The sequence below is a fragment of the Rhinolophus sinicus genome, linkage group LG06, assembly GCF_036562045.2.
Source record: "Rhinolophus sinicus isolate RSC01 linkage group LG06, ASM3656204v1, whole genome shotgun sequence".
Taxonomy (NCBI): domain Eukaryota; kingdom Metazoa; phylum Chordata; class Mammalia; order Chiroptera; family Rhinolophidae; genus Rhinolophus; species Rhinolophus sinicus.
In genome coordinates, this window is record NC_133756.1 from 164,478,689 (window position 1) to 164,505,029 (window position 26,341).

General features: G+C 55.3%; 1 protein-coding gene across 3 annotated transcripts in view; it reads left to right on the top strand.

The window, feature by feature from the left end:
* Nucleotides 1-26,341, top strand: part of CARS1 (cysteinyl-tRNA synthetase 1) — a 45,086-nt gene continuing 18,745 nt past the window's right edge. For 2 of the 3 annotated variants that reach the window (XM_019755657.2, XM_074336906.1), the window contains exons 1-9: nucleotides 18-117; nucleotides 6,649-6,897; nucleotides 9,812-9,900; nucleotides 11,181-11,269; nucleotides 11,646-11,742; nucleotides 12,265-12,363; nucleotides 13,251-13,400; nucleotides 24,438-24,578; nucleotides 24,792-24,880. In XM_019755657.2, the coding sequence (XP_019611216.2) occupies nucleotides 93-117; nucleotides 6,649-6,897; nucleotides 9,812-9,900; nucleotides 11,181-11,269; nucleotides 11,646-11,742; nucleotides 12,265-12,363; nucleotides 13,251-13,400; nucleotides 24,438-24,578; nucleotides 24,792-24,880 (1,028 nt within the window). In that variant the 5' untranslated portion in view covers nucleotides 18-92. Of the gene's footprint in view, nucleotides 118-6,648; nucleotides 6,898-9,811; nucleotides 9,901-11,180; nucleotides 11,270-11,645; nucleotides 11,743-12,264; nucleotides 12,364-13,250; nucleotides 13,401-24,437; nucleotides 24,579-24,791; nucleotides 24,881-26,341 lie in introns of all 3 variants that reach the window. The other variant, XM_019755659.2, reaches the window with a different exon arrangement.

Sequence of the window (26,341 nt, forward strand, 5' to 3'; positions counted from 1 at the left end):
ACAAGGCTACCCGCGCGAGGGGCGGAAGTTCCGGGTTCGCTGTTGCATCATTTTTTGGGAAGCGCTGCGATTGTTGACCCCGGATTCCGAGTATGGCAGGTTGCTCCGGGGAGCAGGGTGAGTACCCGCGACGGAGCGGGCGGGGATGACCCCCAGCCTGTGGGGGTCGGGTCCCCGGGCTGCGCGAGGCGCCGGGTGACCCCGCGCCTGGGTGGCGGAGGGGAGGCTCCAGGACCCCAGCAGCCTGGGCCTGCGCTGCTCGCAGCCCGCGGGGGCCGACCCCGCCCCGGGCCCCGCCGACGCCGTCCCCTGCCCGGCCTCCGTCCCCTCCTTGGGTTGAGCCAGGTTGTCGCGCGCCCCAACGCGGGCGGTGGCCCTGCGTGTCCCCGGCCGGGCTGCGCTCCCTGCAGCCGGACTTGGGGGACTGGCAGAGCAGGGGCTGGTTTTGGCTTCCGCCGACCCCGCAGCGTCCCGGGGGTAGGGGGGCGCGCGAGGGTGACACTTGGGACAACGTGCCGAGGAAGCCTCGGGGAAGCGACACACACGAAAGGGCTTGGGGTTTACGGAGGCTGTGCTCGGGGGCTGCAAACAGTGGCCGTTGGACCGGCCTGGCCGGGGGTTACGCCCCCACTTTATTGCCTCTGGGAGCTTGGGGAGCAGCTCTGGCTCTGACACCGGGTCCCCCGTGTCACTAGGGTGGACGGGGGCGTCTGCAGGCCGATGTCGGAGAGCTCTGGGTGTTTTCCCACGTCCCCCAAGCAAGATTGTAGGTACTGGAAAGAGCAGAGGATGCTGGCGGGTCGCTAACAGTCTGGGGCAAACCTTTCTCGGGAAAACCTCTCCGTGTGTCCTTTCTGTTCTCTTGGCCGAGGAATTAGATACCAGGTCTTCTGAGACGCCTCCACCCTCGTCTGCTGTTCTGGCTGCACAAGGTCCCCTGGCTCCTGAGGGTGCATTGGGGTTCTAGGTGGGGGGCTGGCTGACAAGGGAGGCACCCAGAGAACAGGGCTGCTGTCCCATCACCTTCCAGGCGCGCCGCATGCCACCGGACAGGTGGGGCTGGATTCCAGCAGCGTCTTCACCTGCCCCAGAGCCAGGCAGCCCTCAGAAGTCCACCCAGACGCCTATAAAATAGTAGCGTGTTTCACAGCCCCGACTCCAGAGCCGGCTGGGCTCTGTCCCGGCTCTGCCCCTTCCTCAGGTCCAACGGGGTCACCCTCCTCCCTCGGGATGTGTGAGTGTTAAGGAGCAGTGGGTGTAAAGGACTTCGAAGGGCCCCTAGCACGGGATAGCAGCTGTCCGGACGGAAAGCGGCAGCTTGTTTCTTCTTTTTAAATGAAAGTGTATTCGGGGTCATTTTTTAAACATAAATGACATGTCGTTTTTCTTTAATTGCTTCAGAACTGGAGGTTTCTGGAGTCTTGGTAACAGTGGCGTGTGTTGGACATTGAGGCCTAGGTTGGGATTCATCGGCCTTCAGCCCATTCCCGGCGTTTCGGTCACACCTTTGAGTTTGGGAAAGACCATCTGCCTCCCCACGTGGAGGATGGATGGGTGGGAGTCCACTGAGGCAGGGAGACCAGGAAGGACCCCAGGCGGTGATGGCCTGGGCCACTGTGAGAAACAGGTGCCCAGCTTTAGCCCGAGTGTGGGAGGATGGCCGTCCATTCCCTGGGCTTGTGGCCAGGTTTGGGGCTGAGACTTGATGCCTGGAGACACACTGTGGACAAGTGACGGCTGGACTGCAGGGTCTGGTGCTCAGGAGAGAGGTGGGGGTAGACGGGGCGTTGGGAGGAGGGACCTGTGGGCAGAGGCCCTGGGTTCCCTGAGGGGAGCCATTGCCCCCAGGTGGTGGAGAACAGGCTGCCTCTCTCCTCCCCGATGGAGGTTCCAGGGGGAGGGCAGGCCTTCCAGAGGCTTTTCCAGCCCCCTTTCAGAGAGCCACCTGGGCAGGCTGGACATCCCCACAGGAAACAGGTATCAAGGGGACCCAGGAGGAGGGACCGTTGTGGAAGGCGGGGCCAAGGAAGCTGGCGGAGCCTTTGCAAAGGGGTCCCAGGGCTGGGTGCTGCCAGGGTGCTTCCCACAGCTGGTAGGCGCTGCTGATGGGCTGGGACTTACCTGAGTGGGAGCCGAGGAGGAAGGTGGGAAGGAGGTACCCCACGCAGGTTTCAATGCTGCTGAAACGAGCTGGGGAGGGAGAGACGACGTGCCTGTCCTTTCACTCAGGACTGCGGTTCCTCTGATGTGAATTTGGTTCCATCCCTGCGCTGTGTACATACCTGGTTCCTGTGTCGGTGTGATTTTAGTAAAGGTTTCATGAAGACTTGGACTTTCTAAACTGCTGGCCACAGTCCACGTTTAGGAGAGTCGCGATCCGAAGGCGTCCCCTGCACCATGTTCGTGGCCGGCACTGCAGACTGGCCGGCCACGTGGACATTCCCCTGGTTGTCGGGGCAGGACTTTGCTCTCTGGAGCAGTGTGTGCGGGGCTTGCCATGGGGACCGCCACTGCAGATGGGTCCCCGGTGGGCGCCTCAAATGTGACCTTGGCGTTCATTGCAGGCTGGCCCAAACCCTGACCACTTGGAAGCTGACCTATTTTCATTTGTGTCCTCAAGACACGCTGAGCGTGGCGACGGCAGTTACCCCTGCCTGTCTGCCCCCGCCCCGGAAGCCTGTCCTCGGGCTCCCCGCCTGGCTCCCTGCCCTGCCCTACGGATGGTTGAGGCTGCGCCAGGCCAAGCGTGTGGAATCCCTGGTAACTCTCCAGGGTGATTGTCAGAATAATGGGGACCAGGGGTGATGGCACTAATGGTAACCATGCAGGCTGACTGGGCATGGGCTGTGTGCCAGGCGGCATTTTAACCTTTTACAAGTGTAATTTCACTGCTACTCACCAGCTTTACGAGGCGAGATGTGTGTTGTCAGAAGCTGGTCTCGCCCTGCCCCAACTACTCGTTAGAGTTTGAAAGCCTCGTATTGCTTAGAACGTTTGGCATGCTTTTCTTGTTATGAAAATAACACATGCTTATTGTAGAAAACGCCAGCGAGCAGTGAAGGAAAAAGAGAGAAGTCCCCTGCATCCGCTCACCCGGGACAGCCGCTGTCACCATGGGCCAGTTCCCTGGGCGTCTGCTCACCAGGATGCATCTCAGCCCATAGGGCGGCCTCTGTCTGCTTGCAGATCCCGGGCTTGGGGTGGGGAGGGAGGGAGGCAGGGAGCAGGCCGGCAGATGCCCTGGGGTTGGGGGGTGCTGCCGCTGTTTCAGAACGGTGCGTCCCTCTTGCTGCGTCCCCATCCCTCCTGTTGCCTGCGGTCCTGTCACAGATAGTTGTACAGGGACACGTGGAGCCAGGGAGAGGGGACATGGAGGGTCAGCGTTGGGAGAACAGCTTCTGAAAGGCGTCTGGGCCCCTCCCGCTCCATCTACCTCTGGCAGGTCGTCTGTTCTGTCTTTAGTGAACTTAACTTTCTCCTTCCGAGAACAGGAGCGGGGCCAGCAACCACCTGGCAGACCGGGACCCTGGGAGGAAGGTGCCCTGTGGGAGAATGCCTTTGCAGTTGGGTTTTCCCGTGCCCAGGACTGCCTTGGCAGGCGCTGCCTTCCTTCTCCCTGGGACTCATTGGCAGCAGTAGCCCTGAGGCAGGGGTCACGAGGGTGGCCCCCTCCACAGGCGAGCGGGAGGTACAGATCCACCTGGGCTTCCCGCGCTGTCTCAGGGGGAATCCACGCAGACCGGACACGGGGCTGCTCCCCAGGAGCCCACGGGCTCGGTCCTTCCCCTGAGCCACCTGCTCAGGGGAAGGAAGGAGAGCTGGGGTGGTACTACTCAAGGCCGCCTTCAGGAGGGACCCCTCTGGGTCTCTCTGCTTCCTTTGGCCGTTCCAAGAACTTGTTCTCCGTAGGCTATGGTGACACAGAGCAGCGAGCGCCCCCTGCAGGTTTCAATGCTGCTGGGGTGCAAGCAGCACCCTCTGCAGATGTGCGCCTCTGGGTACAAGGAGCGCCCCCTGCAGGTGTGCGCCTCTGAGCGGCCAGGCTCCTCCAGTTGAGAGAGTCGCGGAATACAGGCAGGTGGACTCAGCGGGTCCCCAGCCCTGGTCCCTGGGGTGCTTCCCCCGAGGGCTTATGGGTCATGAAATGACACGGGAAACCCAGCCCATCCCAGGAGCCCTGCACTTGGAGATGACCTGCTGCTCGCTCATTCACTCACTCAGCAAATTTATGGAGTGTCTAGAATGTTCCGGGGTTAGTTCTAGATGCTGAGGTTGAGTGAATGAAGCGGATAAAAATTGCAGGGGACGGGGCAGACGATAAAGGGAAGAAAGAATGAAGCATATTAGACAGAAATAAGTTCTGTGGAGAGAAAAAGGCGGGAAGGGTGTTGGTACTTCGGGGCTGTGGGGTCACTTGGAGCAGTGTCCAGGGAGGCCCCCGCGGAGCCCTGAGGAAGGGAGAGCCCCAGCTGGCCTGACAGGGAGCATCCATACAGGCGGGGAGGTGGGACGAGACACCCCGAGAAGGAGCAGGTCTTGGGGGATGGACACTGAGGTCAGAGAGGCGTGGGGGCCACGTGGGGCTGTTGGAGCCCGTGTGAGGACTGTGCTTGTGTGCAATGGGGCAGGGGTGGTCTGGGGGAGGACACGTGATCTTATCCACAGGCCACTGCGCTGGGGAAGCTGGGAGACCTGTGGGGGAACCAGCATCACATGGCCTCCGGAGAGGGGGAGGCTGCCATGGTGGGAGCGGCTGGATTCCGGGGGCGGCTGCCTTGGAGGGGGAGGCCCCGCCCCACATGCAATGGGTGTTCCTGACGGTGACTGCTGTGTACAGGGCGTGACTCCATTGGGGTGGAAGGGCACGCAAAGCACTGGCACTGCGTCTGCTCTGCGTGGAGTTGGGGGTCGTCCCAGTAGCGACAGATGAGACGGGCTTCCCCATGACCCTTCTGTGCGGAGCCATCCGGGATGCAGTGGGGTGGGAAGCAAGGATGCCTGTGTTTTCAGCGCTGCATCCACTCGCGAGCTCAGGGACTTCCCCCTGGCGCCCACACCTTCCCTGTGGGTGAAGAGGTCGGCGCTCAGGACCTCCCCGAGAACGTTGGGGTGATTTGCGTTGCAGCAGCTTGGTGGGCTGGCTTTAGCTCATCCTGGCTGATGCCACTGTGCCAGGAAGTCTGAGGTTGGCAGGGCTGCATGCAGGTTCCCCCCGTGGACACCAGGCGTGGAGGCGTCTGTGCAGCGGGTGCCCCCACACAGGCTTTGCTGTCTGTTTTCAGGAGTTGTGTGGGCTTGGCTGAGTCATTTTCCTGTTCCTGGGCCGAGCAGGTAAACAGAGATGGGGGAGGAAGAGGGTCAGAGGGTGGGAGAGTGGCCCGTAGGCCCACGTCTCCCCCTTTTGTAGCCATCAGGCCGTGGGTCCAGCACGGTGACCGGTGACGTCATGGTGTCAGGCTGCTCACTCCAAAGGGCTCCGATGTCAGGTGTCTGCCCTCTGCCAGGAAGAGGAGCTGCACCTGGCAGAGCGAGAGGGCCGGGCTGGCACCTTGTCACTCACAGCTGACTCCGGGGCTGCGGGCTGTGGGAGCGATAAGCACTGGGCCTTCCTCACGGTTCTGTTGAAGTTAAATACTGGATGGTCAGCGCCTCGACGCGGCGCAGACTCAGGGGTAGGGACCAGGCTCCTTCCGCACCAAAGGGCCTGGTGCCACCCGCCTCGCCCCTGCCCCCTGCTTTTGAGGGCCTGGGTCTGTGCCCTTCCCGCTTGCGCTTGGGGCAGCACCTAGTCCCCAGCCCCGACCCCAGAGATGGGCAGAGCCGGACATTAGTTACCGTGGTGAGAAGAGGTTTTGCTCAGTGACGACACCGTAGGGAGGAGCTGAGCCCCGGGATTCCCACACAGGGGTGCTGGGCATCCGGGCCGCGTGGCCAGCCGCGTGTGGCGTCTCCTGCAGAGACAGCAGCTGGCGCATCCTCCCCGAGGATTCCAGTTCAGAGCAGTGGCCTCAGCTCCCTGAGAGACACTTCTGGGGTGTAGAGGACACGTATCACAGTAGTCAGCCATCAGTCGTAGTGACGGGAAGAAAGGGGGACAGGGCCTGTGGTCACGTGCCGGCAGACAGTCAGTGGTCCCGGCGGGTAGAGCTTTCTCAGGCAGGCGCTGTGGGGGCTGCGGTCCTAGAAGCCACGCCAGCGTTGGGTCACCTCTCAGGACGGGTCTGGACACGTCTGTAGGACCAAGAGTTGTGCGGTTTTCATCCCCCAGGGACTGGTCGGCACCGCCCTCCCAGCGCCCAGTCAGGGGGCCGCCCCTGCAGAAAAGGGTTTGCGTGTGTGTGTGTGTGTGTGTGTGTGTGTGTGTGTGTAGCTTTTCTAAATTGAGGTGAAAGTCACGTGATGTAAAAACCATTGAAAAGTGCACAGTTGAGCGGCTTTCCGTGCATTTACGGTGTTGTACAACCACCACCTCTGTCTAGTTCCAGAACATTCCCAAAAGGAGGCCCCACTGGCACTCACTCCCCAGCCCCCCCGTCCCCCCAGACAACCGCCGGTCTGCATTCTGCGTCCGGATTGGCTTGTTCTGTTTGCATCGGGAGAGGGTGGACCCCAGCGCCCCGACTGACAAGTGTGCCTGTGTCTTTGCAGCTCCCGCCTACACGTCCATCCTGGGCATTAGTGACGAGGCCGCCAGGGTGCGGGCGCTGAACGAGCACCTGAGCACACGTAGCTATATCCACGGCTACTCCCTGTCCCAGGCAGACGTGGATGTGTTCAGGCAGCTCTCGGCCCCTCCCACGGACACGCAGCTCTTCCACGTGGCTCGGTGGTTCAGGCACATAGAAGCCGTGCTGGGCAGCGTCCGTGGCATTGGCGAGCCCCATGGGCTCCAGGCAAGTGAGTAGCAGGGCGGGTTCCCCGGCCGTTAGACCCTCTCCCTCCAGGGGCCGCCTCCAAGGTCAGGGCCCCCCCTGCGTGGCGCTCGTTGGATACGGTGCCTGGAGGAGCCCACGTACTGGCTGCTGTCACCGTGTGCAAGCAGGTGGCCTGGTGGCGGCCAGTGCTCCCTGAGTGGAGGTTAGGATCAGACATGCCTAGCAGCTGGCCCTTGAGGGTCAGGACTCCCGAGGCGTGTGCAGGGGACCTGCCCGGAGGGCGCGAGCAGGGGTCCAGGCCTGGCGTTTCCAACTCATTCCTTGCCTGGATCGGATTCGACTTGGTTCTTTTTCCGTGTTCTTCCCATAGCTGCCGTGTGTGTGTGTGTGTGTGTGTGTCCACCAGGGTTAGAATGGTTGAGTCCTAAAGCAGTAGCCGCTGACATTGAACTTGTAAAGGACCAGCAATGAGTCATTACTCAGCTTTGACAAAATCAGTCACGTAGCTTTAGCTGCAGCGTGTCACTGCTGCTGTGTCCCCAGCAGTTATTTCGGGGTGCTTCTGGGATGTCTGAGGGGCTCAGTTTGGTGTGGTTCCTCTGTCCTCTGAAAAGCCGAGGGGGCTTTGTCCCCGGGCCCCTCACAAGCCCTCCCCATGGCCGCGGCCTCAGCAGCCCCAGGGACCCTTCCCGGGACCGGGGCGCAGCCCGCTGTGCTTGGTGTCTGTAGAAAGCACAGGGGAGCATGGGCTGGAATGTCAGCTTGGGGTGCAGTGTGCGACCGGGGGAGACATGGGACTAAGTGCGCCCTTCAGTGCACGGGACATCGGGGCATCGAAGTGAGGAAATGACTGGAAATGTGTCGCCGTGAAACCGAGGCCTGTGTCTTCTCTCCCATGATCCCCAGTTGCAAGTAGGAATCTGTCTCCACCAGGTTTCCTGGGGCCTGTCCCCAGCGGTGGGGCAGGAGCTGCCCTTCGGGGAGCAAGAAAGCCAAGTGTGACTCAGTGTCCTGCTGGATGGGCTCCCTGGGCCACGCACTCAGCTGTGTCCTATGACACTTGTCACCAGCCCTTTTGAGACTTCTCGGGTGAGCCTTTGGTCGTGTGAACCCCGAGCCCTTCCTGCCTCCTTCCTGCTGAGCAGGGCGATTGCTGGCGGTCATCTGGTTCACATCAGTGTGGGGGGAGCTCTGGCCAGTCTCCCCAGTTGCCCCAGGTGGCACACTGCCTGTGGTTTGGGGCTGACATGACTCGTGAGGGAGATTGATGGAGTCAGTGAGCGTCATCGAATCAGGGACTGAGGTTCCTTCCAGGGTGTTCGCTGCATTTGAAAGGAACCTATGAGACCATCCCTGACCAGAGCGAGCATTTGATGTTTAGCAAGGATTAGGGTTCCCTGCACTGGAACCTGTGCCCCCTGAGAGCCCGCTGGCCCTGCCTTGAGTACGGAGCTCCTGTTCAGGGCTGGCTGTCTGTCTGTCTGTCTGTCTGTCTGTCATCCTCCCCACCTGGGTACCTGCGCAGACACGTACACCACACACACACACACACACACACACACACACACAGCTGCCTCCCTCCTCCTCTACCCTCGCCTGTCACTTATGTGCATCCTCTGCGTGGCTAGTGTGACCTTGGGCAAATGGCCGAGCCCAGGACTGCTCCGTGACTCCCTGGGGAAGCAGCGTGTAGGGAACCACTGGCCTCCCTAGATCGAGGGAGGCCAGTGGAGTGTCACTGTTGGCAGGCCGTGGGCATGAGAGAGAGCCCTTTGCAAACAGACAGAGGAGGTGGACAGGAGAGGGAAGCATGATGGGCTGCAGATGGCAGGTTGGGCAGATGGGGGGCAGGTAGTGCCCAAACTCCCCCCATGGACCTGTCCTGGGGTGTCCGCTGTGGGACAGCCATGCCCGCAGCTGTGCCCAGTGGCGAGTGGCACCAAGCTAGTCTGTGTGCGAGGCCTGAGGGGGCAGCTGGAGGTGGGTGGGTGTCCCCAGATGCCCATGGGTGTGAGTGGTCACCTTAGCAGTTATTCCTGCCCCCGAACCCCAGGCTGTGTGAGGACCGCTCTTCTCCTGGCTGGCAGCGTGGGCCTGGGGCCCATCGAGCAGCAGGTGAGTCCCAGACTGCAGAAAGTGGAGTGGCCGGACAGCCTGGCGCAGGACACTGCCAAGGAGGGGACAGTGCTGGTGGCAGGAGCAGGGATGAGAGCAGGCTGCCTGGAAGAAAGCGATTGGACGGCGTGTCACTCCGTGAGCCACTGCCCTCAGCTCGGGGACAACCCCGGCTGTTCCCCAGTTGGTCAGGAATTTCAGAATCACGAGTGTCTGTGTCAGAGTCGTATTAGGGAGCCACCAAGCGCTGTGGGGGTGGGGACTCACCCGCGTCTGGTGGAGATGAGGGCTGGCAGCCGTTCTTCCTGCTGTCCGTTCCGGGGCCATGAGCCACCAGCTGTTTCTGTCCTGGTCTGGCTTCTGCTGCACCTGGCAGTGGCCCCACAGTGTCCCCCGAGGGCTGTCCTCCTGGGGAGGCCAGGGCACCCAGTGCGGTCCTGTGACCCCCGTGTTTGCAGGGCCCGCGCGTCCTGACCCACGAGCTAAGCCGCCACTGGCAGGCAGTGAGCGGGAGGGCATGTGTGTGAAGGGCAGTGGAATGGACTGGGCGTCCCAAAGTGGTCGTAAGGTTTGCTCAGAGAGTCTGAGCAAAGCTAAGTAGGGAAGCATTTGTTAGACCTGGGTGGTGCTGACAGATATGTGCCCTTTAAAACCGTGTTGCTTTAAAACCTGTTGCGTTTCATTGAAAACAATGTATCAGTTCATTGAAAACTGTATCATTTCATTGAAACAATGTATTATTTCATTAAAGACAATGTATTATTTCATTGAAAAAATGTATCTTCTGCTTCCCTGTGACCCAGCTGCTCTCTGCCCTGCAGGTAAAGGGCGGCGGCAGCCCCTGTGGTCTCCTCCGACCGGGTCTGAGCCGTGCAAGCTACGCCTGTACAACAGCCTCACCCGGAACAAGGTAGGGGGCTCTCGGGGTGGGGCAGAGACGGCTCTGTGGTCGCCCCACGGGCCCTGCCGAAACAAAAACTGTTGTCTCTCCATTATGCTGGGCCCTGGAGACCCAGTGTGAGATCCCTCAACTACTTGCTAGGTGTTCTGTGTGTAACTACAGGACAGAGCTGTCCCTGAAGCCACACCCCACATGTCACAGCCACAGAGCAGAGCTGTCCCCTGAAGCCACACCTCCACATGGCACAGACATAGGGCAGAGCTGTCCCCTGAATCAACAACCTGCCTGTCATGGCCACAGAGCAGAGCTGTCCTCTGAAGCAACACTCCAGGAATAGGGCCAGAAAGCTGTCCCCTGAAGCCACACCCCATATGGCACGGCCACAGAACAGAGCTGTGCCCTGAAGCTACACTCTGCGGTCACAGCCACGGAGCTGTCCCCAGAAGCCACATCCTGCGCGGCATGGCCCAGGGCAGCCTCTGGTTCGTTCACGGCCACGCCAGCTGTTGGCTTTCAGAGGACGCGTGGCAGCAGAATGCACAGCCTACTCCAGGCGCGACAGACAAAGCGGGGGCATGTGACATAGCAGGTTCAGAGACGTCAGGCGCCTCCAAACTGAACAGGGTGTGCTTGGTTGGTTCTCTTTGCGTGGCCAGTGGCCAGAGATTTGGAAAAGGGCTCCGGACTTTCATCGGCGAGCTCACGGAGCAGCCATGGCTCCCTTGTGGCCTGTTGACGGCAGCGGCCTGAATTGGCTGGAGACCATCGTACCATTCAGTGGTCGGCGAGAACGGGCTTCCATCCAGCGGCCAGGCCTCAGAGCCAGGCTCCTCCAGAAGTGCGGGCCCTGGGCAGCTGCTCGAAACCGCGTCTTCACCTGGGAAAGGAAAATGGCAGTGACTGCCTGTCAGATTGTTTCTCAGAGCAAGTATAGGTCTGTCCAAGCCCTGGCACAGGCCTGGCATGTTTCGGTCGTAGGTGCTGGGGAATTGTTAGCTGCTGTTGTCAAAGCAGCAACATTGCACAGCAAACCAAAGCGCTCGTTTCCTCACTGTCCGCGTGTGTTGCTGTGTAGATTCCCGACCACCCACGCCTTGTCTCCGTGAAAAGTCGCCCTGGAGAGTCTCATTGGGTCCCCACTCCCACCCCAGACTTTGTGACTCCTTTCAAACAGAACGGTCCTTGTGAATTTTGAATGAACCAAACCATCCGCGGTGTGCTGGTTTTGGTGAGCCCATGCCACACCGCTTGCTTTCCCTGTGACTGTCGTTCCTTTCTTTCTAACAAAGGATGTGTTTATACCTCAAAACGGGAATAGAGTGACGTGGTACTGCTGTGGGCCGACCGTCTACGACGCGTCTCACATGGGACACGCCAGGTAGGGCCCACTGCCGGCTTCGGCCTGGGTGGGACCCCCAGGGAGCCTCTCAGCTCTAAGGAGGTCTTTGATCGGCCTCAGGGACCTGGATTTGAAATGAAAATAAATGCAGAACGCTTCTCATTTTTAAGGTGAAACCTCTCTTTCCATAAGCAGCCCCTGTATTCTCTGTAGCCAAGTGAGAGAATCCTGACAGCCGGGCAGTAGCGTCCTGGCCGTGCCGGCCCAGTGCTCAGCTGCAGCTCTGGGGGGCGGCCCCAGTGCTGCGTTCCCCTGAGGCCAGGGCGGACGGGTGGGGCGCGTGCCAGGGGCTGGCTGTTGGGGTGGTGCCGGAAGCCCTGAGGTAGCAGCAGGACTTGTGTCTGTCGGGTTGCAGGTCCTACATCTCCTTCGACATCCTGAGACGAGTGCTGAGGGATTACTTCAAATTCGACGTCTTTTACTGCATGAACATCACGGACATCGACGACAAGGTAACGGGCTCTTCAGGTGGAAGGTCAAACAGCAGGTGCCATGGGGGTTTGTGACTTGGGGATGCGTGAGTAAAGTGAGGCAGGCGTGCACAGCTCAGGTCTTGACCTTGTAAACGACTGGAGCCCCTTGAGGGCTGAGGGCCTCGGTTAGGGTCCTGACAGTCCGTGGGCTCCATCCCATAACCTCCCGCCCCACTTCCTGGAGGAGACCTGGGCTCCCTGTGGCTGGATGTGCAGGGACCCCACGGATGACATGCTGCCCGTGGGGCTTCACGGAGGGCACACGGCGGGAGCACGCGGTCTCGTGCGCGGCAGCCTGTGGGATGTGGGGCCCGCGGTTTCCTCAGCATGAGAAAGGCCACATCGGAACAGTTCCGCGCCCGGCGGTGGGGGCCTCGGCACCGCTTCATGGTGGGAGGCGGAGCGCAGGGCGGGGCCCACGGCTGCCCCCCCACAGTCCACCTGCCGCCCGAGGCCGAACGTGGGCTGTGAGCCGGACCCACTGCCCTTCTCTCTTTCCAGATCATCAGGAGGGCCCGGCAGAACTACCTGTTTGAGCGGTATCGGGAGAGGCGCCCCCCCGCCGCCCAGCTCCTGGAGGACATTCACGCCGCCCTGAAGGTGGGCCCCTCGCTGTCGCTCCCTCGGCCACGTGCATATCACAGGCCCGAGCATAGTGGCTGTCCTCGTGCTCAGTGTTACAGCCAGTTCCATCGGGTCACCAAGCTCTCAATGGGTGTGTCCCCTGTCCCCTGGCCTGTGGGAAAAGGTGCCAGGACAGCCGCACAGTGGCAGGGTGTGGAGTAGGTGACCGTGCGTGCCTGCCACTCACGGGATATGTCAGAATGCCTGCCACTTGAGGTCACCACTAAACCAAGTCCTTTGGACCGAGACACAGAAGCTGTAGCAAGCTTCTTAAATAGGTCGTATGGGACGTTTTCAGAATTATTTGAAACAACTGGTTTTTCTAATTAGTATTTTCATTTTGAATAAGCACTATTACAAGTTATTGTATTAAATAGCAAGGTTAGAAAACATTGCTTCGTTCTCTAATAATTGCCGTCTGTGGAATGACAGTAATAATCACTGGTGTGCTTATGGCCTGTTGTCTCCAGAAGAAGAAACAGGAGTAACAGCGTTTAGGCCACTTGGCTGTGGGCACCTGCACGATGCAGGTGGCGGGCGGCCCCTCCTGAAGTCCCTACATGACACCTGGATCGTCCCTAGCGGAACATCCCTGGGAGAAATGCTCTCACACCCCCCTTACATCTGAGAAACGGGGGCACTGGGACAAAGCGGGGGTTCGGGCCCTGCTCAGAGTCAGGCAGCCGGGACCTCTGGGCTGGGGTGTCAGCCTGCTAGCTGCCGCCCGGCCCCTCGGGTGACCCTCCCAAGGACACAGACGTCACAGCCACAGGTGGTGGGGAAAGCTGGTCTCTTCCCGCTTGTCCCTGGTGAACACAGGGCTGTGAGCAGCGTGTCACGGTGGCCCTCTCCTTGAGTTGCAGTTGTTCTCGGGAAAGTTGGACGAGACCACAGACCCCGACAAAAAGCAGATGCTGGAGCGCATGCAGCTCGCCGTGCAGCTAGCTGCCGCGCCGCTGGAGGAAGCTGTGCGGTCCAACCTGGCGGCTGAGGACGTCGCCCGCCGTGCGCAGGTGAGTCCGTCCCAGGAGCCCTTGGCACTGCTGGGCTCACGGCCCAGGTGCGGGCCTGCGTCTGAGAGCACAGCGCCCTGGGCCCGGCCACCCTGGCAGCTGTGGCGTGATGGTGGCGGGGCCCGTGCACCTGGCGCCCCTCATCCTCCTGCCCCGCGTCCTGGAGTGAGACCTGGGGTCCCCTCCACTTCCCTCAGGTGAGCGGGAGGCGCACTCGGAATGTGTGGGGAACAGTTTCTCTCTGACTCAGTCCACGATTACGCAGGGTCTCTCCCCGTATTTGTGGTGTCAGCACCTGGAGAAAGAGGAGAGGTTACAGTGGCAATGAGCTGTGGGCCCGTGGCGCCCCGCTGAACTTGGGGCCTCCCCCTGCCAGCTCTGGTGCCTCTGGAAGGGCCTTCCTTCAGGCACAAGTGAGGGCACTGGCTGCAAAGGGTGCCCTGGCCCTTCTGTCACACGGAGTCACCTGTCACCCCACAGGCCCGTCTGCCCAGCTCTCATTGTCCCTTTAGTTCACTCTGCTGTGTCCTCACAAGCCCCGTGGCTCGGGTGTGCTTGTCTGAGCTTGTTGTAGGGAAGGGTCAGACGTCCATAGTCCAGGACGAGGGCTTTCTGTCAGGTGTGCTGACATGGGACCACCCGTGGCAGCTGTCCTGACCCCCGGGGATGCCTTGGGCCCACTCCTCACCCCTTCTCCTGTTTCCTGTGAATTTTTTCCCAGTTGTTTCACTAACATCCTTTTTTTTTTTTTTAACTGTGGTAAATGACACACAAGATTTACTGACCGTCTTAACCATTTTAAGTGTATATTTCAGTGACGTTAGATACACTCACACTGTCATGCGGTCACCACCATCATCTCCAGAACTTTCCATCGACCCAAACAGAAACTCTGTCCCCATGGAACACTCCCCTCCCCTCCCCCAGCCCTGGCACCACCATCTACATCCTGTCTCTGTGAATCTGACTCCTCCAGGGACCTCGTGTGATGGGGTCACACAGGATGTGTCCGTCTGTGTCTGACTCGTTTCACTCAGCACAGTGTCGTCCAGGTCCGTCCACGCTGTAGCAGGTGTCAGGATGTCCTCCTTTTAAGGCTGAGTGACACTCCAGTGTGTGGAGGGACCACGTCTCCTGTATCCGTTCCTCCGTCCACGGACACTCAGCTTGCTTCCACCTCTGACTGTTGTGACCAGGGCCCTGTGAGCCAGGTGTGCAAACACCTGTTTCAGGCCATGCTGTTAATTCTTTGTGTATCTGCTCCCAGCGTGGATCTGCCCAGCTCGCCTGGCGGTTCAACTTCGGATGATCCGAGGAACCGCCGTGCTGGTGTTTATAGCAGCCGGGCTCCGCTTTGTCCACTCTCCACACTGGTTACTTTCGTTTGTTTTTCTTCGTATTTTACTAGTCTCAGGTGTGCAAAACAACGTAATGATTGGACATATACACCCCTCACCAAGTGATCCCCCCACCAAACCTCCTGTCCCTCTGACACCGTACACGGCTGTTCCCATACCACTGACTATATTCCCGTGCTGTACTTCACATGCTGTGAGTGTCTTTCTGCTTTTCTGCCAGTAGCCATGCTGGGGGTGGGGAGGGCTCCGGTTTGGGTGTGCGTTGCCCTGCTGACCAGTAATGCCGAGCATCTTTTCATGGGCTGTGAGTTCTTTCCTGTTTGTCTCTGGGTGCACATTTGCAAGTCTCCTTGGGCTGCATACCTGGGGGTGGGATTGCTGGCTGCAGGCGATGTATCTGGGTAGCTGTCGGGGGTCCCCAGCACCACCCACACGTTCGGTGACTTCAGAAGGATCCGTGGGACTCAGCATAGAGTTGTCCTCTCCTCTGAGGCTTATGCCAGGGACCAGCCCAGGCAGATGGCTGGGGCCGAGGCTGGAGGAATCGACACGCAGGCTTCCGTAGCTTTCTCCCTCCTTCCCTCCTGGGAGGGGACACAGTGCACATGCTCCCCCCACCAGGTGTGGAGTATTCTGCAGAGGGACCAAAGTATAATGACATGTACCCACCATTGCAGTGTCGTACAGAGAACTGTCCCTGCCCCGAACACCCTCTGTGCTCTCCCTGGTCACCCCTCTATCACCCCAACCCCTGGCAACCTCTCATCTCTTACTGTCACCATGCTCTTCACTTTTCCAGAATGTCACATCGCAGGAATCATATACTGTGTGGCCTTCTCAGATTGGCTTCTTTCACTTGATATGCGTTTAACTTCCTCCGCTTCTTTTCATAGCCTGAGAACTCATTTCTCTTTAGCGCTGAAGAGGATTCCACTGTCTGCATGTCCCAGTGTATTCATCCTGCCCCTCCTGGAGCACGTGCTGCTTGCTTCCAAGTTTAGGCGGTTATGAACGAAGCTGCCCTGAACATCTGTGCGCAGGTTTTCCATGGTCGTGCATTTCCAGCTCCTTTAGGTCAATTCCAAGGAGTGTGATTACTGCATCGTAGGGTGAGAGTGTGTTTATTTTTGTAAGAAACCTTCGCACTGTCCTTCAAAGTGGTGGCTGCAGCATTTGCACCTCCTCCCCCAGCCGAGGGTGGGGGTTCCTGCGGTTCATGTCCTCCCAGTTCTTGGTGTCGTCAGTGTTCTGATGGCCGTGTGATGGTCTCTTGTTTTCATGCGCATTTCCCTGATGTGTATGATGTGGAACCTCTTTTGATTTTGATTTGCTGTCTGTGTATCTTGGGGAAGTGGCTGTTAAAATCTTTGGCCTATATTTCAATCAGATTGTTTTCTTATTGTTGAGTTTCAAGTGTTCTTTGTATATTTTAGATAATAGTCCTTATCAGATATGTCGTTTGCAATCATTGTCTTCCAGTCTGTGGCTTGTCTTGTAATTTCCTTGACAGTGTCTTTCCCAGAGCAGAAATTTAAATTTTGATGAAGTTCTGCTTCTCAGTTCTTGTTTATCATGGATTGTGCTTTTGGTATTGTATCTAAGAAATGATTGCCAAACCCAAGGTCATCTAGATTTTCTCCTATGTTATCTTCTAGGCGTTTCATAGTTTTGCATTTTACATTTATGTCTGTGGTCCATTTGGAGTCAGTTTTTGTGAAGGGTGTAAGGTCTGTGTCTAGACTCATTTTTTTGCATGTATATGTCCAGTTGTTCCAGCAGCACTTGTCAAAGAGATGTCTTTGTTTCTTTGTCAAAGATCAAGTGACTGTATTTGTGTGGGTCTATTTGGGGGCTCTGTTCTGTTCCATTGGTCTACTTGTCTGTTCTTTCGTCAACACCACCCTGGCTTGATTGCTCCAGCTGTACAGTGAGTCCTGAGGTCTGGTAGGTCAGTCCTCGGACTTCGTTCTCTTTCCTATTGTGTTGGCTGTTCTGGATCTTCTGCCTCTCTATAGAAGCTTCAGAATCAGTTCGTCAACATCCATGAAATAACGTGCTGGGATTTTTATTGGGATTGCATTGAATCCATAGATCAAGTTGGGAAGAACTGACATCTTGGCAATATCGGGTCTTCCTATCCATGAACGTGGGATATCCTCCATTTATTTATTTCATTCATCCATCAGAGTTTTTTCATTTTCCTCATATACATCTTGTACCTGCTTTGTTAGATTTAACCTGAGTATTTCATTTTGAGGGTGCTAAAGTAAACGGTATTGTTTGCAATTTTAATTTCCACTTGTTATTTGTTGGCATATAGTTTTATGTCTTTTTTCCCCATCAGTATACCTTTTCTTTCCTTTTCTTTCCTTGCATTAACAAGCACTTCCAGTTTGATGCTGACGAGGAGGAGTGGTGAGGCGGGACATCCTCGCATTGGACCTGATGTTAGTGGCAAACCTGGTTTCTCACCATGAAGTGTGATGTCAGCTGTAGGGTTTTGTAGAAGTTCTCTATCAAATTGAGGACGTTCCCCTCTATTCCTAGTTTACTGAGCATTTTTATCATGAATGGTGAGTGTGTTGCATTGTGTCAACTGCTGTTTTTGGATGTATTGGTATTTTTCTTTTTTAGTATGTTGAAGTGATGAATTGATTTACATTAATTGATTTTATAATGTTGAAACAGCCTTGCATACCTCTGATAAATCCCACATGGTCGTGGTGTACGATTCTTTTTATGCTTTGGTGAATTCAGTTTGCTAATATTTTCTTACGGATTTTTGCATCTGTGTTCATGAGGGATGTTGGTCTGTATTTTTCTTTTCTTGCCATGTCTTTATCTGGTTTTGGAACTAGGACAATGCTTTCCTCGTACAATGAATTAGAAAGTATTCTCTCTGCTGCTATCCTCTAACAGAGATTGTAGAACATCGATATAATTTCTCCCTTAAATGTTTAGTAGAATTCGCCAGTGAACCCGTATGGACCTGGTGCTTTCTATTTTGGAAAGTTATTAATTATTGATTCCATTTATTTAATAAAAGTTTATTCAGATTGTCTATATCATCTTGTGTGTGTTTTGACAAATTGTGTCTCTTAGAGAATTGGTCCATTAATCTAGGTTATCAATTTTGGGGACAAAGAGTTGTTTTATAGTATTCCTTTATTATCCTTTTAATTTCCATGGTAGCTGTAGTGACGTCCCCTCTTTCATTTCTGATATAATATCAGTATTTGTGTTTTCTCTCTGTTTTTTCTTCGTTTACCTGGCTAACAGCTTATCAATTTCACTGATCTCTTCAAAGAAACAGCTTTTGGTTTTGTTGATTTTTCTCTCTTGATTTCCTATTTTCTGCTTTAATTTGTATTATTTCTTTTCTTATGCCTATTTTGGATTAATTTGTTGTATTTTTTTCTAATTTCCTAAGGTGGAGGCCTGAGATGATTCATTTTAGATTGTCTTTTCTGCCCTAGGCTTCAGTGCTCTAAATTCTAAGCGCTGCTTTTGCTGCATCTCACACATTTTGATGTGTTTTCATCTTCATTTAGTGAAAATATTTTTAAATTTTTCTTGAGGTATCTTACCCATGTGTCATTTAGAAATGTGTTATTTAATCTCCATGTCTTTTGGAATTTTCCGGTTGCCATTCTGTTAATTGATTTCTAGTTTAATTCCACGTTGTCTGATGGCAGATACTGTATGAGTTCTGTGCTTGTAAGTTTGTTCAGGTGTGTTTTATGGCCCACCCTGAGGTCCGTCTTGCTGAATATTCCATATGAGCTTGGGAAGAATTTGTGTTCTTCCCGTTGTTGGATGAGGTAGCCTACAGACGTCCATGTTAGCGAGTTGATTGGTGGCGCTGTTGAGTCCCACTGTGTCCTGACTGAATCTCTGCTGCTGGGCCTGCCCATGTGTGAGGGAGGGGGAGGGTGGTGAAGTCCCCAGCTGTGAGTGGACTCCTCTAGCTCCTCGGGGCTTCATCTGTTTTTGTCTCAGATAGTTCAGCATTCGGTTGTTCAGTGCACACAAAGTGAGGACTGTTCTGTCTTCTTGGCAAACTGACCCTTTGTCATTATGTAATGCCCCTCTTTATCCTCGATCACTTTCCTTACTTTGACGTCTGCTCTGTTTGAAAGTAGTTATAGCTATTCTGCTTTCTTTTGGTTCGTTCTAGCATGACCCATTTTCTCCATCCAGTCACTTTTAATCTACACTTGTCTTTCTGTTGAAAACGGGTTTCTTGTGGACAACATATAGTTGTGTCTTGTATTTTGATCCACTCTGACAATCTTTGTCTTTTAATTGGTACGTTTAGACCACTGACATTCAAAGTGATTATTCATATAGTTGGATTAATGTCCGCCATGTTTGTTGCTGGTTTTTTTAAGATTTTTTATTGGGGAAGGGGAACAGGACTTTATTGGGGTACAGTGTATACTTCCAGGACTTTTTTTCCAAGTCAAGTTGTTGTCCTTTCAGTCTTAGTTGTGGAGGGTGCAGCTCAGCTCCAGGTCCAGTTTCTGTTTTCTAGTTGCAGGGGGCGCTGCCCACCATCCCTTGCGGGACTCCAGGAGTTGAACTGGCAGCCTTGTGGTTGAGAGCCCACTGGCCCATGTGGGAATCGAACCGGCCACCTTCGGAGTTAGGAGCATGGAGCTCCAACCGCCTGAGCCACCGGGCTGGCCCTGTCCTTATTCTTTATTCCTATTTTTGTCTTCCTCTCTTTTTCTGCTTTTAATGGTTTTATTTGAGTATTTTGTATGTCCCATTTTCTCTCCTTTTCACTTTTTTTAGTGGTTTCCCTAGAGTTTGCAATATACACTTACAACTAATCCAAGCCCACTTTCAAATAGCACTATGCTTCTTCACGGATAGTGTGGCTGCCTTATAATAACAAAATAATCCTAATTTCCTTTTATCCCTTATATCATTGGTGTCATTTATTTCACTTACATATAAGGATATATGAAGATATTATATATATAGACACACATATACACAATTGACTAGCTTCTTGCTGTTATAATTTCGACAAACTGTTATCTGTTAGATCAACTAAGAATAAGACAGAACAAGCTTTTAGTTCACCTTGTTCCTTCTTTGGTCTTCTTTATGCCCGTCTGAGTTTCCAGCCTACGTCATTTTCCTTCTCTCTAAAGAACTTTTTTTTAACATTTCTTTCAAGGCAGATCTACTGGCAATGAATTCCCGCAAGTTTTGTTTGTCTGAAAATGTCTGTAGCTCCCTGTCTTTTAAAGGATAAGTTTTCAGGGTACAGAATTGTAGGTGGCTGGGTTTTTTCTCTCAGCACTTGAAATATTTCACTCCCCCTCTTCTTACTCGAGTGGTTCTGAGGAGAAGTCGGATATCGTTCTTATCTTTTTCCTCTACAGGTGAGGTGTTTCTTTCCTCTGGTTTCTTTCAGGATTTTTTTCTTCATCTGTGATTTTCTGTATTTTGAAAACGATATGCCAAGGTGTACTGTTTTGGGTGTTTGTCGTGCTTGGTGTTCTCTGGGCTTCCTGGATCTGTGCTTTTGAGTCTGACTTTAATTTGGGGAGATTCTCAGTCTTTGTTTGCTCAGCTACTTCTCCCGTTCTGTTCCCTTCCCTCTTGCAAGTATTCCCACTGTGCCATGTCACACCTCCTGTGGCTGCCCCACAGCCCTTGGACATTCTCTTCTGTTTGTTTCCATCTTTGAGAACAAAGACTTTGATTTTCCATTTTGGAGGTTCTTACTGCAATACACTCGAGCTCAGAGATTCCTTCCTCAGCCGCACCTAGCCAGGCCCGTCAAAGGCGGTCCTCATTTCCACTACTGTGTTTTCCATCTCCAGCACTTCTCTTTGGCCCTTGCTTAGGGCTTCCATCTCTCCTCTCTCAGTGCCCACCTCTTCCTGCTTGCTGTCTACTTCACCCATCAGAGCCCGGGCACGTGCATCATGGTTGTTGTAGCCTCCATGTCTCCTAATTCTAGCATCCTTGGTGTTGTGGTTCTGTCTCCAGGTTGTTTCCTGCCTTATAGTATATGACTTGTAGTTTGTTCTTGCCAACCCGACCGGGTGTGCCGAGCGAAAGGACCTGCTGTAAGTCGGTCCTTTGTCATGTGGTGGTGAGGTGGGGGCAGGGCTGTGTTCTGTATCCTACAATTAGGTCTCTGTCTTTTAGTGAGTCTGTGACCCTGGATGTGAACGTCACAGTGCTTCTCAGCTTTTTCCCCCCCCTTAGGTGGGTCAGGATGTCCAGAGGGGTGGGGTAAGGCCTGTCCATTGCGCAGGTCAGCTGGGCTCTGCCAAACGCAGCAGGTCGGGCTGTGGTTAGCTAGCTCCTCCTGAGGGCGGGCCTTGGTGAGAGGGAGTGCTCTGGGGTAGTTGAGGTGTCACCAGAAGCACCAATGGAGTTTTCTGTGATATTTACTGTGAGAAGCTGGTCGATTTCCTGGAGATAAATCCCACAAAGTCTCCCTTCTCTATCACTTTTTTACTTATACAGTTTGAAGCTATTTGATGAGGAGAGTCAGGCTTAAAACGGTTATGTTGTTGCAGTGAATTGAATCTTACCCTGTGGCCCTCTCTGTCCCCAGTAAACGCCTGTGAATCCCCATAAGAAGGATGGTTGACACTGGCCGCAGACTCTGTGCCCCTCCCCCAGCCCCAGGTCTCCTTTCCCAGGGAAGCCGAACCCCTGAACCACACCTGTGTCCCCCTCTCTCCTTTTTTGTGGCCCTGGTGGTTTGAGAGCGCCTCTTGTCACCTTATGTGTCTGGAACCCTGATTTGGAATCCAGTCTTACAATCTCTGCCTTCAGCTGGGTCCACTTACCTGCTAGACTTGCTTCTGTCTGTCACCTTACTTTGTTTCTCTTTGTCTTGGTTCTGTTTCATGCTTAGTTTTTCTCTTCCCGTCCTCCGTTGTTGTCGTTAGTTCATTTTCTCTCCTTTAACAGTTTGGTCATTTCTGTTTCTGTTCTTCTGGTGCTTACGTCTGGATCGGTACTGGGCATGATAACTTAGTGCGTCCCCTTTCCTGCGCCACACAAGGATTTTAGGGCACTTGAACTTGATCAAAGCACGATTTTCATGACAGTCTTTTAAGTCTGTCATTTTAAAAGCCCAGCTAGTTGGATGCTATTTTCCCCTTGGTTAGACTCCCCGCTTGGCTCTCAGTCTCTTCTCTCTGGGAGCGTTTTCGTCTCCTGAGGGATGGGCGCCCCTGACCTGGCACTTTGAGCTCAGATGCGCCCACGTCACTTGCTGAAGCCCCGCTTGCTGGTTCCCGGAGGGGCTCATCACCAGGGCTGTGGCCGGCCTGAGACCTCCGTTTCCTACAAAGTCTGGGGCTCCGCACGCTGCGGGTCATCGGGCCACACTTCGGTGTGACTGCACTTTTGAACAGGCCAAGTTCTGATGTCACCCGGACTCTCCTGGATCGGAGAATTATTGGAGTGCCTGCTGGGGGAGGGGCACGTCCAGCCTGCTGCAGCCCGGCCAACCTCCAGGGAAAGGCCTGGTGACCTGCCCATGTCTGCCCAGCACCTGTTAGTGATTCTTGGCACTGGGCAGGCTTTGGCAGTTGGTGCAAAACTCAGCCTTGGTATATCTAGAAATGTACTTATTTCATCCTGTTTTTTTGAAGGTGGTGTTGCTGGTCATGCAGTTAAGGTTCACAGCCATTTTCTCTGAGTGCTTTGGGGTCTGTCCCACTAATCTGGCTTCCACTGTTGTTGGGAAAAGTCTGCTGCCCTTCCAGTTGCCTTTCTTTTGTAGGTAAATATGCCTTTTCTGTCTGGCTCCTTATAAAAATGTTATCTTTTAGTTTGCTGCTCTGTCACTAAGACATAGCAAGGGATTTATTTTTATTTGTTCTCGTGGGTATTTTTCATGCTTCTGTGTCCATGGATTGTTGCATCAGTTCTGGAAATTCTCAGACACGTTGTCAAGTAGCACCTCTGTCCCTTCTCTTCTCCGTTGGAATTCCCGTTAGATGTAAGTCACGTTTTTTCTTTCCATCCTTGTATTTCTTACCTGTCTTTAATGTTTCCCTTCCTGCCTCTGCTTCTTCAGGGTGACTTCTTCAGTCCTGTGTTCCCATTCACTGATTCTCTCTTCAGCCATCTTACCTATCCTATCGAGTGTTTTTTTTGTTTTGGTTTTTTTTGCCATTGGTTGATATATTTCATTTCCAGAAGTACCATGTACAGTGGTACCTCAGTTTTTTAACGTAATCTGTTCTGGAAGACCGTTCGAGTTCTGAAACATTTGAAAACCAAGGTGCAGTTTCCCCATAGAAAGTAATATAAAATGGATTAATCTGTTCCAGACCTTTAAAATCAACCCCTAAAACTGCAAATTTAGCATGAATTTTACTATCTATAGATCCGTAAAATTTACGGTGTTCATAAACCGAAATGTTCGTCAACAGAGACATTCGAAAACCGAGATACTACTGTATTTCTTTTCTGACCTGCGAGGCCACTTTGATAGCGTCTTACTGCTTATTTGTCTCAGGACTCCATTCTTTCTTCTTCAGGTATTTAGCACCTGTTACTTTGTATCTGGGGCCCTTGCCAGTGTCTGTCTGTCGCTTATCTCTGCAGACCCCCACTCAGCTCCCGGGTGCCTTTCTCCTCGGGGTTTCATGACCTAGAGTAGGATGTCATTCCTGGTCATGAGCTGTGACCAGAAATGCAGATGCCTTCATGGACACGACATCTGCCTCCCTGAGGGCCAGGGCTGCCACCCTCTTGCGGGCTTTCTGCCCCTCCCCTTGGGGTGGGTCCAATGCTTGCCTCCCAGCAGCAGGCCTGACAACCTCTGCCTCCCAGGAGCCCTGCCTCTTCTGCTTGCCTACCCCTGGGCACCGAACCTGGTGTGGGCAGGGCACTGAGTGTCCTTGCACATTTTCCTTGGCACTTGCAAGCCCAGACTGCCCTCGCTGCCCCTTTCCTGTCCGTGTTATGTGTACGTGTGCCCCCCAGCCCATGCGTCCTCAGCTTCTCTACCAGGTTCAGTTGTCCTGCCCTTTCTCTCCCCACCCTTGTTCTTTGCCTCCCGCCCCCACGAGCAGACCGCAGACTGCCTGCCACTCCCCACACCCTGCCATTGCTCCGATTAACCTGCTGAAAGCACTAGATTCCTGCAACGCACGACAACAGGGTCTCCGCCTGCAGGGCTCAGGCCGCAGCCCTGAGACCATGGCACAGGAGGACATTTCTCCCATCTGGTGTGAGTGCCGTGGTGATAGAACATGTCTCCGACCAGTGCCGCCTTGTTGTGGGGCATGACGTGGGTTGGCATCTTCGGTCAATGGCATCTGACCCTCGGGGCGACGTGGGCTTGGAGACCTCCCTCCAGGACTGGGGCTCTGCCCATCTCCTAACCACCTGCCGTCTCCCGGCGTGAACTTTGAAGCGCTCAGGTGTCCAGGCTGTGGGTGAGCGCCCCACGTGCACTCCTGCCCTGACCCCTGACCTCAGTGATGAGGGCTCCTGAGCACGCCCCACCTCCAAACCTCCCGCTTCCAGAGCCATTCGTGTGAGCGTTGGGGGCTCCTGGGAGATGCAGCTCGCGGGTCAGGGCTGTGCACAGAGTGTCTTTGCATTGGCTCAGGTCAGCCCACTCGAGATGATCCCATAACACCTGTGCACGAGTGTGGATGTGCTGTCTCTTTCTCTTTAGGTGTTGTTGGAAGAAGCAAAGGATTTGCTTTCCGACTGGCTGGACTCCACGCTGGGCAGCGAGGTGACTGACAATTCCATTTTCTCCAAACTGCCCAAGTTCTGGGAAGGGGAGTTCCACAAAGACATGGAAGCCCTGAACGTAAGTGTCGCCGCTGCCCTGCCCTGGCTGTCTCGGGTCTGAGGCCCTCTGAGCTCAGGCCTCGAGATGTCCAGATCATTCCTGTTGCTGACATGACGGCTGAGGGCAGAGGGCTTCTCGGCTCCAGTCTGGTGCCAGCGTGGTCCTGGCACGGGCTGGCCTAGGCCGGTGTTTGCAGATGAGAGGGACAGGCCTTTCTCTTGTCTCCCACAGGTTCTGCCTCCAGACGTCTTAACCCGGGTTAGTGAGTATGTGCCAGAGATCGTGAACTTCGTCCAGAAGATTGTGGACAATGGCTACGGGTGAGCCTGAGGCCCCTCAGGGCTGCATGACATTCAGGGACAGTGTCCTAGGAGAGCCGCCCTCCATCCCTGAGTCAGGGTCTGGGAGCAGGCGTGCTGTGGCAATGCTGCCGGGGTGTCAGCGCCTGGGGCTACCATCACAGGGCACCGGGGCCTGGAGTCTGAGCCAGGAGGTGTATGGCCGCCAGCTCCAGAGGCCAGAAGCCCGAGGTGTTGGCAGGGCTGCTTCCTGGGGGCCGCGAGGGCAGGGCTGTCCCAGGCTCCTCTCGCTGCCTCCTCGCACGTGCGTTGCTCTGTGCATGCGTGCCCCTTGTGTCTCTCTTTAAGTCCCAATCTCCTCTTCTTATGAGACACCAGTCATAGTGGATTGGGGCCCACCCAATCCGCCATGTTTTACCTTTGTCATCTCTTGAAAGACTCGGGTGCAGTGACATTCCGAGGTCCTGGGGGTCAGGACTGCACCGTGTGAATTCTGGGGAACACAGTTGAGCCCATAACCTCACCATTTCAGCAGCCCCTTTTCACGCTTACCCTCCCAGCAGGCCTTTCCTGCTGTCACTTAGTCTTCAGCTAAGTGTAAGAGCCCCTCTGGGTTCCCTGTTATTCGAACAGGTTTTCAGCTGTACAGACACCACCTCTTTGTTCAGAGCAGGAAGGAAGAGCAAGAAGGTGGTGTTGGCGGCCCCCCAGCCGGCCCCCAGGCCCCCACCAGGTCCCCAGGCCTCCAGGCCCTCAGCCAGCCCCCAGGCCCCCACCAGGTCCCCAGGCCTCCAGGCCCTCAGCCAGCCCCCCAGCCCCCTGCAGGCCCCCAGAACCCCTGCAGACTTCCAAGCTCCCAGCAGCCTTGCTAGTACAGCTCAGGGCCCAGCCAGGAACTGGGCCACCTGCCCAAGGGGCTGACCAGCCCCTTTGCCCAGGCCATGGCCTGCCCTGGGCCCATGGCAGGGGGGAGAGGTGTGGAGAGCACCTGGCCCGCGGTCCAGGGAAGCTCACAGTTAAGGCCACCAGCTCAGACCCCGAAGCTCGTGCTGGTGAGCATGGGCCCTTCTGGGCCCTTGGGCTTCAGCACTGGGTGTGCCCATCCTCATGTGGCCGCCCCGGGCAGGTGTTCTGTACCTGCTGACCAGCACACGCCGCTCCTGCCCCTGGTCAGCCTGGCTGCCCTGCCCCAGGTTTACCATTCGAGCACTTTCTGACTGCGTGAAGCACTTTTCAAGTCTCCGAAGTTAGCACTTTCCCAAATAGCCGACAGTGGAAGCGCAGGTGGGGGCCAGGTGTCCGCCTGCAGCGTGGCGCCTGCCAGCTGTGCCTTTGCTCCGGGAGGCGTGCTCCCCACTTCCCAGGGGAGGTGAGGCTGGCGGGGCCTGTGTGCACCAAGTGAAGTGAAGAGTGAGGAGCTCCTGGGTGGGCCGGGGAGACACGGGTCGTCAGCAGTGATCGCACCACCTCTCCCCACTTAAC